The 16550-nt window shown below is 36.1% G+C and overlaps 2 protein-coding genes across 2 annotated transcripts; one reads left to right on the plus strand and one right to left on the minus strand.

Moving 5' to 3' along the window:
- The first annotated feature begins 849 nt into the window (after window positions 1-849).
- LOC131594820 (putative clathrin assembly protein At5g35200) lies at window positions 850-3919 on the plus strand. The gene is made up of 13 exons (XM_058867027.1): window positions 850-1009; window positions 1088-1157; window positions 1258-1598; window positions 1683-1769; window positions 1845-1895; window positions 1975-2040; window positions 2138-2203; window positions 2285-2365; window positions 2439-2516; window positions 2613-2735; window positions 2830-2902; window positions 3011-3138; window positions 3225-3919. The coding sequence occupies exons 1-13, from the start codon at window positions 965-967 to the stop codon at window positions 3591-3593; spliced, it is 1578 nt and encodes a 525-aa protein (XP_058723010.1). The 5' UTR covers window positions 850-964; the 3' UTR covers window positions 3594-3919.
- Window positions 3920-6048: 2129 nt separating this feature from the next.
- Window positions 6049-11335, minus strand: LOC131594821 (uncharacterized). The gene is made up of 8 exons (XM_058867028.1): window positions 11103-11335; window positions 10896-11020; window positions 10762-10799; window positions 9889-9999; window positions 9716-9795; window positions 8677-8713; window positions 8330-8371; window positions 6049-6512 (listed from the first exon to the last, which is right to left on the minus strand). Exons 1-8 carry the CDS (start codon window positions 11295-11297, stop codon window positions 6400-6402), a joined length of 741 nt encoding a protein of 246 aa, XP_058723011.1. The 5' UTR covers window positions 11298-11335; the 3' UTR covers window positions 6049-6399.
- Window positions 11336-16550: the final 5215 nt, after the last annotated feature.

Raw genomic sequence — 16550 nt, forward strand, 5'->3', positions numbered from 1 at the left:
AAATTAGAGAAAAACAATAAACTGAAAAGTTATTATTGCTGTTATGAATATCTGCACATTAAACTATATAAGTTATGCCTATTTATAGGCTATCAATGCCTAGATATAAACTCACAACCCAAGCTCAATTAAAAGTCAAGCCCAAAATATACAATTTATATTTTGACCTTGTCGAATACAACTGACTCCTGCAACTCGACTAACTACTTTGACAGAGTCCTTTGGCATAGTCGAACATAATGTCTGTCGAATACTATGCTAAACATCGAATTACAACTTCTAACCGTTGGAGTGATTGTTGCGGAGTCGCTAGAAGAAAATTGATGAGGCCCAATAGTAGGTCGAAGACTTCTAAGAGCTATGCACCTCAACTATTTCAAATTTGGTCATTTGTTATGACTTTGATGTACCCCATGTATTCTAGAATTTGTCTTTGTATTTTTTTTACTTTACTTTGGTTTCTATTATTCATTCTAAACAGGAAGTGTTGTGTATATCCTCCGGCTTGCAGGAGGGTATTAGAAATATAGGAGATATAGATTAACTCTTTGTTGTAATATTTTTCACTAGTTTTTATCCCACTTGTAACATTTCACTCTCATATCAATAATATAGATTCTTGAGACTTTTCTCTTTTTTCATGGATGCCATGTTTCCTAACAATATCCATCGTTTTTGTTTTAATTCATTACTATTTTTTTTTAAATAGTATGGGCCTTAGAGCACAAGTTAAAGAATGTAGTAGTAATATGAGAAATAAAATGAATGGTGGTTATAAACCGCGCCAATTCAGGTTTTGCACACATTCCATTTGTTTGTTTATATCCACAAAACACCAAAATGAGATCTTCCCATGCTGCAACTCTTTCACCTATCTTCCAAACCCAACCTTTTCTCTTCTCTTCTTCATGTAAATTTCTTCACTTTTGGATTTGAAGAGATTGACAGGCAGAGGTGAGGTGAAATGAAGAAGGCATTTAGATCGCAAAAATACCATGGCGATTATAAGGTACCTTATTAAACCAACAATGAAATTTCAATCTCTTCTATTTCTATGTTACTTTATTGGTTTGGTCTTTATTAGCAGAGCTTGGATGCTGCAATTGTTAAGGCCACAAGCTTTGATCATTCATTGCCAAAGGAAAAACACATTCGATGTATGTCATCATCATCATCATATTCTTTTTATTTGGTGAAGAAATAATTTACTTCATTTGAATATTACGTGTCTATTGTTGTTATGGTGCATGCATGCAGATATTTTCCAGTCACTTTCTCCGTCAAAGCCTCGCAGCGAGGTTGCTTATTGTATACATACTCTTGCAAGGCGTCTCAAGCAAACTACCAATTGGGCTGTTGTTTTGAAAACACTTATCATCATACATCGCGCGATGAGAGAACTGGACAATACAGTTTGGGAAGAGCTTGTTAACTATAGTACCGGACGAGGCCATTTGATTGATCTATCACACTTTCATGATTCCTCAATGCCAAATGCCTTGGATTATTCGGCTTGGATACGGAACTATGGTCTTTACCTCGGAGAGCGCCTGCAATGTTTTCTCATAATCAACCATGACGTCGCAACGTATAGCTCAGTAAGTGTTTATATTCTATTCATTCGTTGCTTTTCAACTGAATCACCGTTTTCATCTTCAACTTCTGTTTTTGTATCTATACAGAAATCTTCGGAAAAGCTTGACACAAAGGAATTGATGGAGCAATTGCCAGCCCTACAAAGTCTTCTCTTTCGGCTACTTGATTCCAAGGTTACATTCATGATCAATGACTTAATATTTATTGCGAGTTTCTATTACTCATTCACTCGATCTTTTTTTTTGCAGCCAGGGGGCGCATCTGCTTTTAATCGCTTGATTCAGTATGCTCTTTCGATGGTAAGAAATTAACATCGAAATTTTTTGAAAGTGTTGTTTTGTTTTCTTCAGTTTAGACTCTTCCATTTGTGGTGTTCAGATTGCTGGTGAAAGCGTCAAGATATACGTTGCAATAACGGTTAGAGTGGTGGAATTACTTGACAAGGTGAACAAATATAGCATGTATTCATTCATATTGACAGTTATGATTAATGTAAGGTAATAACATTGAATGAATTGTACTATTTGTTTCACGCGCGCAGTTTTTTGAGATGAACCGTGATGATGCGGTTAGTGCGTTAAAGATTTATAGAAAATCGGGAAGTCAGGTGATATGTGTTGAGTGAACCTTTGGCATTTTGAGATTGTGGATGTATTGAAATCCAATTGAAGTTTGTTTGTTGCTGTAGGCAGAGAGGTTATCTGAGTTCTTTGTCACCTGCAGGGGCCTAGATTTTGGAAGAGGACAGAAATTCGTCAATATTAAACAGGTATATACCTTTTCATCGAGCGATATTAAACGCGCGTTTAATTTCATCCTAAGTATATGTATATATTTTGCAGCCTCCTGCATCCTTTATAGCGACCATGGAAGAATATATCAAAGAGGCTCCCAATACGTTAATGCTCGAGTACGACGTGGTATGATGCTAGCTAGCCTCTGAACTAGAATACATTAATAACTAGTTAAAAACCCGTGCGTTTACTTTGTGTTCCAATTAATTTGCTTATTATCAGAATGACAAAGAGGAAGGAGGTACTGGTAATGATGTAGGCGATTTGATGAGTCTAGACGAGTCAAATCCTTCTCCGGCGGAAGGGAATGAGGCTACTGCACCAACACAGGCAGCTGATCTTATGGTAACTATAACAAACAAGTACTGTTTTTTTTCTCTCTTTCAGCCATTCATTCACATGCTTTCTTCACATATATATGACTTTCTCTGTATGTTAGGGTTTGTATGACTTACTAACAGGTGCATCTGAATATGATGAAAATCCCCTTGCATTGGCGATTGTTCCAACTGGTACGGTACAACGATTATATACATTTCAAGAATATTCTAATCTGGATGATGCACAAACATTTGAAATTCACCTAACTAGTTTCTTTTGTGCATGTAAAAATTACACAGAAAATTCTGTAAGTTCCAGCAATGATGAGAATGAAGCCAGTCCTAGTCCTGTAACAGGTTGGGAGGTTGCACTCTTTACAGATCAACAAGAGAGCTGTGACCAAAATATAGTTGCAGAGAATATAGAGGTAGGTCTTTTATATTTGTTTCTTGTAAGTGACAGACGAGACGAGTCGATGATGGTGTAATTGTTACTTACAATATTTGAAAGCAGGGTGAAGAACCAGGCGTGTTAAAACTTGACAGTTTATATGATGAAGCTGTTGCTGCGGTGCAACATGATGGAGGTTACGAGATAGGCCAAGTGAATTCGAACCCTTTTGATTATCAGGCTATTCATGGTCCTACACAATACAACATGGCATTGGCGCCTCCAAATGGTTTCTATGTTAATCACAATATTCCAGGCCAATTTGAAAGCATGCAACCATACCAAGTTTCTTATAATACACCTCAGCAGCAGCAACAGGAGGAGGAACCATACCAAATGGTTAAAAAATCGACGAATCCGTTCGACGAACCTAATATTTTGCCACCGCCTTCCACCTCGAGCGTGCATCAACATCCAACTCAGACTACTTAATCCGATTATATAAAAGGAGATACATGGCCATTCTCGCCTCGGTAGGAAAATCCACTGTGAATTTTAGGAAGTAAGAAATCGTAGAGGTGAATTGAGGTGATAACAATCACACTAGCATACGCGGAAGCTAGAATTATATTAATGCAGTTTTAACAAAGCTACAAATTGTAGCTTTAGGAAGACAAATAGGTTATAACAACTGTGTATGTGCCACCATGTGTAGTAGTACAAATCAAATCAGAATTAATTTTGATTTGTAAGTATTTCAGTTAAATGTAAAATATTCAAAATTATAGACTAAAAGTAAAATACAATGATTAATTGAACTCGGGATATAACTTAGAAATGTTATGACACTTACAATTTACAATCTAATTCTTGTTTAAAGTGCAAAACGATTAGGATTAAAAACATCATTCATTTAGAAAATGAAAGTGAACATATTTTGAATGAGGTTTTTACAAAGATATCGGTTCTTAAAAACATATTTTGAACGAGGTTTTTACAAAGATATTAATTCTTAAAAGCATCATTTTTTTTTTTTGCCTTTCGAATCTTGTTGTGGCCTGAGTCTTGATTTTGGTGAGTCTAACCATGTTAATGGTAAAGGTTTTTTCTCTTATCTCCCTATGGTTTCTTATCCATTAGAACTCCTATCAAATGGTTTCCAAACCCAATCCCAACGGATTGCTACTGTCCAAATCCTCATTTCTTTCACAGTGGCTTTTGTTCCCTATGAATCTCATTGTCCATTTAATTAACTTCTAGTTCTCATGATTGTAATGTTACTTTCACTAATTAGCATGTTATTCTCAAGAGTTCTACTACCTTTTTCTGTCATCCAAAACATGATCTGCCATAGATTCCTCACTTACTACTCATGCTCATTTGGGTCATCCGATAAGCCACAAGTGTATAGCAATATAGAAGTAGTAAAAAGAGATATTATTCGTAGAGACCAGGATTCAACTACCGTTTTCTATCGTATCAGTGTTTATCTAAGACGATAAAGTATTCAATTTGTTTGTGCGATAAGGTAAAAATAGTGATTTTCTTAGTAATAAAAAAACAAAAGTCCAAGACTTTGATTCTTAACCCCCACTTTCGGAGGCGCATTACCGGACTCTAAACTGATAATTCATCGACTTTTGCAGAACCATTTGTATGTTTAGAGACTCTTTATAAAAGAAAAGCAATTTCTCAGCCGGCTCAAAAATGCTTTCATAGCCTTAACACCAGCTGCCAAAAATTCTAAGTCAGATGTCGTTTATACCTTTTTGGCGCTTACACGATGTCTTTGTGTTCCTACTTTAGTAGCGAACATTTTTCTTCAAAACACAAATTAGAAAACAAAATAATATTCTCGTTTCAATTGATACTTAGACAACTAGCATTAGGTCTGTCTGTTGGTACGACGATCCTCATGTCTCAGACTCTAAAATAGACTACTCGTACATGGCTAACGATAAAGCAGCAGAGATATAATATGCATACATTATAACAATAGTAATAATATGTGATTTAAGAACCTGAATAATGCAGAAACAATAACTTTAATTAAATTTCCCCAAAGAGTCTTTAGCAATACAAGAACAGCAAAGCTTCAAAAGAAAAATGCGATAACAATCTAAAAGTTGAATTCTTGTAAAATTGGTGTCTTTTCTCTTATGATTACAGACCCAACCGTTTGGGTATTTTTGCATTCGGTTTTTTAGGTTTCGTTCAGCTATCAATTTCTTGTCCGGCGCTGAGGCAAAATATAGTCATATCACTAGTAACATGTGAGTTTATTTGATTGAAACAATTATTCAAAGTGGTACAATTTGAAGAAGTAAGACCATTGACACTAATCGGTGATAATTAATCGGCGTTGCATATTGTCTCAGATTCAGTTTTTTATGAGAAAACCACAACATTGAAATAGTGTCAGTTTTTTATGAGAAAACCAAAACATTGAAATAGTGTCACTTTGTCAAAGAAAACATCCAATCAGACAATATTGTCACAAGTTTCACCAATTCTAATGATCAACTGATAGATGTTTTTACGAAATCTATGTAAAGTCCTAAAATCAACTATATATGTGGCAAGGTGGGTGCATAAGTGCATTTGATTTATATACTCTGCCTTGAGGGAGTAATATAGTAATAGTTTGTAAATATACTCTAGCATGCATATTTTAGAATGATCTTGGCATATTCTTTTATATTCCTTTATCATTAATGTTTATAGCTGTATAGTGCGTATGTACTAAAATTTATGTAATACTATTCGGACATACTGTTTCAGAAAATTTATGATTTGTAATAATAAAGAATCAAATAATTTCCGATTCTTAATTCCTAATGCAGTCAACCAACTCGTATCACTTGGACGACTATTTCCATCAGATTTCCATATAGATTTTCAGAAAATTAACAAATGTAAAAGGAGACAAACTAAGCACAAGTGAATCTAATAAACAAAAAAGATTGTATACCAGCTTCGCAAATTTACATGTTAAATAATTGATCAATCATCTGTCCTGTCCTCATGTAAAATAATTCAAATACTTCAACGAGGCTTAATGAACAAGTTTGATATTCAGTTAGATCGTATTACCTCTCCTTGTGAAATTGTCAGCTACATGCTACTTCCTGCATAGCTAATATTTCCCCATTTATGGCAATCAGCACAGTTTTCCACTGTTATCATTATAGTCATTTTGCAAATTACACCATGCTTCAGAAGAGCCACATTTAAATAATGAAATGTATCATCCAAACGAATTAAAAACACCACAACCCCTTTTTTTCCTCTTTCCCTTTTATAGCCCTATACACTTTTTGGTGGAATTAGAAGGACTAGAATCATTAGTTTTATTCCTTCTCGAAACTATCTCTAATGCCCAGGCTTTGCCAATTTCAGTCTGGAACTTCCCTGCAAAAGGGTTGATAAGCATAAATCAAGGAAAGATGCATAGAACTTTTTTCAAATAATACCAGATCAACCTATAACAACCTCCCTTTGAGCTTGAGAGAAAAAAAGAAGAAAAAGAAACAAAGGGGAAGACAAAAATGCACATGTTAGAAATTTTAGAAAATGCGCTGTACATTTTTAGTTTCAAGATCTCCGAACAAATTTGAGTTTTCCCTAGGAAAGTGCCTTTTAAAGTTACATTTGAAGAATAATAATATAATCTCATTCCATCTCAAGATAGGAGGCGCGTTATACTGAGATATAATTAACCAAAACTTATTCATGAAAGAGAAATTGGTTTAAAAATCAAATGCAACAATGTATTTGAGATAAATGACCAATCTCACTTTGAATAGTATATTACTCATCATATTAAGAGAAGATTTAGCATGATATCGAACATCTAAGAGTACAGCTACAGTAAAACATCATAAATTTGGAAGGAAAAAAATCCAAGTAGCTCAACTTTTCCACAAGTTAGTACTAGTAAATTAGTTAGTTTAGAGGGTAATGCATCGTGAAGTTAGCTATTTTAGTAGCAAAATATATTTCAATCTGCAATGCATCTTCACATCAAATGACTAATTGTTATTAAAATCGGGAGAACCAAATCAGGGATCTTTTGTCATAATTTTGGGTGTCAATGTAGTGCTTTATATTAAGACAAAAATTATGTAGTTAATTTTTTTTTTCAGATCATGTTAATCCTTTATGTTTAAAAATATTTACTCTGTTAGACCGACTTTAATTTCCAGTCCACTTCTGTTAGAGATCTGCACACACGACTATTAATGCGGATATCTTGTTTGGACTGTTCCAACAGACTGGTGGACCTTATCACCTACCTATTATAGAGGGTCACATATTAGCGTTTTTTTTACTAAGGCTTTGTTTGGGAGTTTGGAGGGGAAGGTTTTGAAAAAAGGGAAGGATTTAGTGAAAAGAATAGAAGGATTTTGGTTGGGAGGGTATTAGAGGGTTTGCTTTTATTCATAACACCAAAAATCCCCTAATTTGGGGAAACTCAAAATTTGCATTGGAGGAGGATTTTGGAGGGCTTAGACAAATTGGTCAAATATAATTTTTGTAGTTAAAGTATTTCAAAAACTAAAAGTATGTTGATGATAAGCATTATTTTATTATTCTATACCAGATCTTTTTTTTTCAAAAAATGTAAAAAGATTTCTCTATTTTTTTCAAAAAATCATTTTTCAAAGCCTCCATTCCCCTTCCCTCCAAACTCTCAAACAAAACCCAAAGGTCACATATTAGCTTACTCACTTTCGTTGAGTTTTTCAAGGGTTACTAAACTTAAATTTAATTGTGTTTTATTCATTGGAAATCTTGTGAAAAAAATCCAGAGTTGTAAATTTCATAATATGTAAAGCACAAGCATCTTCAACTTTTTATAATTCCAGTGTAACTTGTAAATAACACTCTGGTCCGACTTTGCCTCATGACCCACCATCAATATCCAAGCACTCACTCTCATCATGCAAGCCCTTAGTGGCAGGTTAGCAAAGCAGCAGCAGCATCAAAGAGGGTGCTTGCCTTTTTCGCTAAAAAAGAGTTTTACTTGTAAAGGGTTTTCTAATGTCAGAGGAATCAGTTTAAAGTGGGTTGAGATGAGGTTTGAAATCCCAAACGAGACAAATATGACGAGGAACAACAAGAGGGAAACTAGAGTAATAGCCTAATGGACTGGAAATAACATAACTCTGAAATACAAAAAAATACAAAACAAGTAACATAACTCAAAAATATAGAGAAAATCATACCAGCAGTGGACTGGAAAAATTCATCCAAATCCTTCCCTTGCTCTGTGCATAAAAAAGACGAGAGAAGAAGTTTAAGAACACAGAAATCTTAAGTATATGGTTATTCAATGATTAATCCAGAAAGGAACATGATAATCTGCAAAGCACCCACAGATTTCAATGTTTGTGGCGTACAAGTATAAAAATTTAACACATAATTTTTTACTACAAACCAAACACATTATAAAGTATAAACTAATATATGGGAGTACAAAACAATTCTATATTTTATATTTCTTAGTCATAAGCCAATAACATGTTTTTTTAATATTATTTCATATAATATGAACATTGCAAAAATCTCTCACCATCTTCATATTCCAAGGCTTGAAGGATCATCTCTACCTGTATGGAACAAAATTTAAAGGATTCAGGTAACTAGAGAAGTGCAAGAGAAGAACTTACGATGAATTTTAGTCTAAAACCAAAATGATAGGTAATACTAAGCAATGCTCTGGACAAAACTACTTAATAGATACCATAAAATCTACTGCCAGCAGGAGCCTTTGTGCTACTTATTTTTGTTGTCTTTTTCTTTTCAAGTCCTTTGGGAAAACAAAAAGCATGTTCATTAGGAATCCCAATTCCCACATTGAGGAGTGCCGCCTAATAAATGGGGAATGATTTCCTTTCAATACTCTTCCTCCCCTCCCCTCCAAATCCCTCCCCGTCCTCTCCCTCTTAACTCCCAAACAAAATCTTATGGACTACCCTTTGGGGATAGACTCTCCCTTTGGCCTTATGTTCTTAAAACTCATATAAGCATTAAAAAATTACTAGAAAAGAATTCAAAGTTAAGGTGATAAATTGTTGGATAGTGCCATCAGGTTGATGTTTATTCAATGTTTTTCCCTATAGATAGTGTAGGAATGAAATAAATGATAAATATTATGCCGCTATGTATAACAAAGAAACTGTTAGGAACCAATAATTGGATTCTGAATAAATAACACACTTTATTTAAGAAATGTGATAGAATAGGAAAGAATCTCTCCTCCAATGGTTTCCCCCTCAAAGTAGAGAATACGCTATTCACAATTATAATATTCAAAGACAACATCTAACCCTTGTGCTCTCCTATTTATACACATACTCTCTAACAAGTCATAACTACAACCCAAATAACTAACTAAGTTCTGTAACACCTCATAACTACCTTAAACCTGGTTAGCCACAATTCTATATCCTAACAGAAACTATGCATAGGGAAGTTGATATAGCAAAGAAAATATTCCAATAAGCCTAAAGATATAACAAAATGTAAATAGAAACTAAAACCAGTGAAAAGGTCATATGGAATGTCATATGTAAATCACTGAAAGACAGAATAGCCAAATATCCACAAACCTTGTCAAGGTCCTTGACAAATTTGGCTTCTGGAGAAGAATTCGCTTCATATTCCGTCCACAACTCAGCAATTTCCTTGGCTTCATTATTGAAAATGTATCAGGAATCAATAGAGGGGAGTATATTTTGTTTTCTCAAAAACAAAAGGAATAAATGATTAAATACTCTTGTACCTCTAGATCCCCCTCCAAGCACTTTACACATATGATCCAGTGCTTCTTGTTCTCGTCGGCTTTTTTCTTCTTTTGGAATTCCATCTGCCGGGGTTATGTCCCCAACAATTGCTGTAAGATAGAGTACTCAAGATTATCAACTTACAGCTCTATGAAAGAGAGACCCAACAGGAGTAACAAGAATGACATTTATAACACTCACATATCAAGCATCTACTTGAAGACCCCAAAACATGGGACATTTTATAGAAAACAAAACATATGTAACAAAAGTTTGATTGTGAATGCAACAAATTAAAAATAGACAAGGCAGAAACTTCGTAAGTTCTCAACTAGAGTATATTTAAACAATAAAAATAGTATATGAGAGGGGGAATGTTATTTTTTATTTAGGAATAGGAACTAAGTCATACATAATACAGTCTCCAGTTGAGATTTAAACTATGTCACTTAGGGTTACACAGCTTGACAATCACAGCTGCAACCAAAGGATCTATGAAAACTCTAACAACAAAAACTTATCTTTAACAATGTCTTCATGTAGAATACTATATTTCTTACAAACTAATTATTTTTAACATTAATATCTACTACTCCACTCAGAGCCGTCTCAAAATTTTGAGAGGCCCAGTGTAAGAAGTTGGAGTTAGCTTCAGTTGAGTCGTGAAATTTTGTCACCCTAAACTATAAACTAATTGTGAACCCTAAACTATAAACTAATTGTGAAATATGCGTATGAAGTCCTTTTTTCCATAGCTTAAACTAATTGTGAAACATGTCCTAAAAAACGGCCCTTACTTCACTTATTTTACATTTGAGTTGATCAAATTTCAAAACATAGATATAAAAAACAAAAAACAAAAAACAATGTACCTTCTGCAATATCATGAACAACAGCCATTTTGACACACCTAAATTGAAAAGAAAAAAAAAACTTTCATTAAGCATATTCAGTAAAAGAATTTCAAGTATACATGATAATGAACAGAAATGAAAATGATATTAACTTATCTCGGTCGATGCCAGGAAAATCTGGCGCAATGAGAGCCATCAAACCCATGCGATACATATGATCCGCTATAGATTCAGGCTCCTGTACGTCTTTTCGCAACCATCCCGCTCGTTTCGTTGTCTGTTTCATTTCATATTCAGACCAAATCACTCAACAAAAAGTTAGTTAGCAAAGTACAAATTGAGATGATGATAATGAGCACCTTGAGGCGATGACATAGAGAGAGGAAATCAATGGCGGAGGAAGCGGAGGGATTGTTGGAGCTAGCGGATGAGGCTGCGTGCGCCATGTGAGACGAAACCCTAGCAGCGAGAGAGGATTTGAATCGTAGCTGAGGGGAAGAAAGAGAGAGAAATGGCGCCGAAGAATAGAGTGAGAGCAGAACTCGACTTCCCATTTTCGATTTCTTTATCTTTCTTGGTTTTTTTTTTTCTTTTCTATTTTTAAATTGCCTTAGTTAGGTGTAATATCAACCGTGACTAAACCATCAAATTAATAATTTAACACTTTCAAATAGATACATCATTATAGATATGTCATTATGGTCACATGGTACAAGAAAGTATCTGGACTACTAGAAAGTATTTTTTAGCTTCTGCCTTGAAGGCAATTCGGAGGGGTCAACGAAGGATAATATTAATGTGGGATCTCTTTCAAGTTCAGTCGGTCAGTCGGTCCCACAATTATCCCCCATGTGGAAAAGTTAGTCGGTTCCTATCTCGAACTAAAGGTTTAAACATGTTCTTATAAGTGGGGGCAATCCTCACCCTACAAGCCGGTTTTGTAGGGTTGAGTTAGGCCCAACCACATTTCTTAACATAGTATCAGAGTCTCATTTAAGATCCGGTGGACCACCTTCTATAGTTCCCGCTATCGGGTCACCCGCCATTTATTTCCACGCTCCAGTTGTCTAGTCCTGGGGGCGAGGGGTGTGTTAAGAGTCCCACATCGGATAATATATGGTCTGTACATATCCTTATAAGTGGGGAGCAATCCTCACCCTACAAGCCGGTTTTGTAGGGTTGGGCTCGGAATACGGAGTAGGAGGCAGCTGAAGGATAGAAAAACACTTAGAAAGGGGGGGGGGTTTGAATAAGTGTAGTTTTAAAAACTCGTAAGATAAAAATAATTTGCACAAGTATTTTTATCCTGGTTCGTTGTTAACTAAACTACTCCAGTCCACCCTATACAAGGTGATTTACCCCAACTGAGGATTTAATCCACTAATCACACGAGATTACAGTGGTTTTCCACTTAGACAACTTCTAAGTCTTCTAGAGTCTTCTGATCACAACTTGATCACTCTAGGAACAACTGCTTAGAGACCTTCTAAGACTTCTCTAGAGTATACTGATCACAACCCGATCACTCTAGGAACAACTGCTTAGACACCTTCTAAGACTTCTCTAGAGTATACTGATCACAACCCGATCACTCTAGTCCGTTACAATTTAATGTAAACAAATTCTAAGAGTATTACAATTGCTTCTTAAAAGCGATAATCACAAACTGTGATATTTCTCTTACAGATTTAAGCTTAGACTCACTAAAGTATTACAACAGTAATGTAGTGAGGTTGAAGATGAAGTTTCTGAGCTTTGAGTTGAACAGCGTTTCAGCAAGTTAATATTCACAGAAATTGTTAAGAATTGGTAACCTTGCTTCTCATCAGAACTTCATTTATATAGGCGTTTGAGAAGATGACCGTTGGGAGCATTTAATGCTTTGCGTATTCCGTACAGCATTGCATTTAATGTTTCACTGTTTTGTCAACTACCTCGAGCCTTGCTTTTGCTGTGACTACCGACATTGCCTTTAATAGCTTCTAACGTTCCTTTTGTCAGTCAGCATAGCCTGCCATCTAGTACTTGATTCTGATTTGTTCTTTGTAAATACTACGTTGAAAATCATCAGAGTACAAACAGCTTGGTGCAGAGCATCTTCTGATCTTCTGATCTTGATATGCTTCTGAGCGTGATTCCATGACTTCAGTGCTTCTGCTTCTGAACTCAAGTTCTTCTGATGCTTCTAATAGGCCATGTTCTGATTCTGCTTGACCATCTTCTGATGTCTTGCCAGACCATGTGCTGAAGTTGCATACTGAACCTTTTGAGTCAAAGCTTCTTAGCGCTGATTTGTGCATACTCTTTATATATTTCCTGAAAAGGAAATTGCATAGGATTAGAGTACCACATTATCTTGAGCAAAATTCATATACATTGTTATCATCAAAACTAAGATTATTGATCAGAACAATTCTTGTTCAAACAATCTCCCCCTTTTTGATGATGACAAAAACATATATAAATGATATGAATTTGCAATCAGAATAACAGACGGCAAAAGACAATTACACAGATATAGCATAAGCATATAAACATAATGTGAATGTGTCTCCCCCTGAGATTAACAATCTCCCCCTGAGATGAATAATCTCCCCCTGAAATTAATACTAGAAGAATTTTATAAATAAAAGACTTCCCTGAGTATTTCAGTAGAGACGTTCACATATGCTTGAACTTCAGAACATTCACTGCTTCTGATTTCTGCTTCCATAGGACAGCTTCAGAACATTGAATTTCTTTAGATCCTCAGAACATTCACAGCTTCTGATTTCTGCTTCCATAGGACAGCTTCAGAACTTGAATTTCTTTGATCCTCAGAACATTCACAGCTTCTGATTTCTGCTTCCAGCGGACAGCTTCAGAGCTTGAATTTCTTCTTACATCACTTCATGCTAGATTGTATCAGAACATTGTTGAATGTACCAGAGCATCATCAGAGCATCTCTACATCCTGAAATGTTATAGAACAAAACTAAACGACAAAAGTCAGCATGAATGAATCAGAACATAAAATATGTTTCAGAACATATAATATGTATCAGAGCCATATAAGCCATATAGAATGTATCAGAACATATTCTATCATCAGAATATCTGAATATTCTTCCTTCTTGCTTCTGATTCTGAAGCTTCATAGCACTCAGCTTGCTTCAAGAATCCAAGAACTTGATTTATCTTGTTGCTTCTTATATTGATCTTGAATCTTCAATTCCTGCAACAACACAACTTAGAAACATATGAAGCTTGCAGCTTCTGTTAGTAATGTGGGGGCTTTCTTCCCGGCAACTGCTAATATAAATCAAATCATTTATCACTATTTCTCCCCCTTTTTGTCATAACATCAAAAAGAATGTAAAAGATTCAGATGTAAGCACAGGACAAATGGAAAGAGAAACAAATAGTCATTGATAAAAAGCAGAAGTACAAGAGTTATGCAGAACGCAGATGCAACGAACAAACAGAAAACAACTAAGACACAAAGACTAAGACCCTAGCATTGACAAAATCTTGGCTAGTGTCTCATAAATCCCATTGTTGCTCTCAGTCTGCCTTGCCATGAAGGCTTTGAACTCTGCATTGGTCTCATCTTGCCTATCCAGACGAGAAGCCATGTCATTTTGATTCTTCTGCATGGCCTCCAAAGTCCGCACCAGATAGGAGGGTTCACCAGAAGAAGAAACTTCCAGACGTCTGTTGACTGGCATAGCATTCTCCACTGCTGCTTCCATGGTAGTCTCTTCAGGGAGATCATCAGAATGTACCACCACATTCTCAGCAGGATGATCTTCTGAACGAGAACAGTCAATCTCTTCAGCATCTTCCATCTCTACATCTGAGTCAGACTCAGAAATAGCTTCAGCATATTCTGGTTCTGGGAACTCAGAATTTCCATCTTCCAGGGCTTGAAGAATGGTTGCAAGATTTGTTGGAGAAGGAGGACCAGCTGCAGCTGCAGGATAGACCACTTCTGGAAAGTCCATAGTAGGAGCACTTTCAGAAGGGTTCATTCTGAACCAATTGAACAGCCCCTGAAAGTCACCAGTCAGAACCATGAACTTTGGTCGCCAGACCACAAGAGTTCTGCAGGGATTCGCTTCCAGTTCTGCAAGGAGCCTTGCTAATTCAAACTCATCAATGAATTTTTTCTCTTCAAAGCAGAATCGGCCACTACAACTAGTAAACCAAAAATCTTCAGCGTCCCTTAGAAACCTTTTAGGTCTTGGAGCAAGATATTCACAAGACTCCTGAAGGGCTTTAAAGGCAACATCAGACATGAATCTAAAGGACCGCCAGATCTTTCGCATTGCTTCATCATCTATTCCACCATGATGAGCTGCACGAAGGACTTCCACACCTCTGTCTACAAGCTGCTTTACAATTGTAAAGCATACACCAATACTGTAGGGACGACGAGGTTTGATTTTGTGTAGACCAAAATCTGGTTTAAGTATGGAGTAGAGCTGCAGATTACGGTTAAGTGGAAAAAGGAAATTTTCTACGTTTTCTGAAAAATTATTTAGTAAGGTGGAGGGAATGGGTTCATTATTTTCAGAAGGAGGAGATAGAGACGAGGGTGAAGATGTTGTGAGAGGAATGACAGTTTGGAGGGGTTGTATGTCAAGAACAGTGGATTCAATGACTTGGTCAGATACAGTGTTTATTTGAGAAGGAGAGGGAGGAATGAGAGCATGGACAAGAATGGGTGATTCTGATGGGACTGTTTCTGGTTGGTTTAGAGGTTCAGAAGGAGGGGCAACAGATATTGGTGCAACTTCTGATTGATAAGCAGGTGCAGAAACAAGTTCAGAGAAGACAATACCTTTAGAAACATTCTGAAGAGCAGCAAGTTCAGCTTCACGGCGCTTTTGCTTCTTGGATTTCTTTTCTTCCACTACCTTTGCTTTTCCAGAAGCAATTTCTTTTCTTCTAGCAGCCATTCGACTGTCTTCTTCCTTTTCTACAGCTTCAGAGGCAACTTCTTCCTCCTCACTATCAGTCACAATCATTCTTCTTCTCTTCTTCTTCTCAGCAACTTTTTGAACAACAACAACTTTAGATGCCTTTTTCTTTTTCTTTTTCTCAATAGCAACATCTTTTTCCTTTTCTGCTGTTTTCTCAGACGCTGCTTCTGATTCAACTATAGCTTCAAGTGTAGCAGAACTGTCAGTAGCTACAGGAACAACTTCTGTAAGAACTTCTTTATCCTGACTACCAGAGGAACGGTCAAGCTTCCTTTTAGTCCTTCTTTCTTTGTTGACAGCATCTTTCTGAGCAGGTTCTTCTAAGTCAGCAGCTTTTGAAGAAGGAGCGCTTTTCCTTTTGCCTTTTTCAGGGACAGTTTGGACAGCTTCTTCATTGAGAGAGTTGAGATACCTTGTCCTAACTTCTGGAATCTCATTTGTGAAGAAGGATTCAAATTCAGCAAGAATAGGATCCCTTCTGTCTTCAACTCCAGAAAGAGGCTTAGGAACGTTCTTTACAGAACTGATTACATACATCTTTCTCAAGGTAAGAGCATTCAAGCAGCTTCCTGTGCAAACTGCAAGATCTTTAATGGTTCCTTCTGATTCCAGACTTTCCACAATCTTGGAGTGGACCAGAAGATTTGTAAAGATTCTTCCAAACGGAATGATGTAGCTCTTTTTCGATTTGAAAGTATCCCTAGATTCTTTCACAGCCTTACACATGTGTTTGAAAATGATGTGAATAACATCAACTTTCTTCTGGGTAGCAATACAATACAGAATGTATTGTTGCTCCTTGTTCACATAATCAGCAGAGTGGGTTGATTTCCTGTGATAGAA

The sequence above is a fragment of the Vicia villosa genome, linkage group LG4, assembly GCF_029867415.1.
Source record: "Vicia villosa cultivar HV-30 ecotype Madison, WI linkage group LG4, Vvil1.0, whole genome shotgun sequence".
NCBI lineage: Eukaryota > Viridiplantae > Streptophyta > Magnoliopsida > Fabales > Fabaceae > Vicia > Vicia villosa.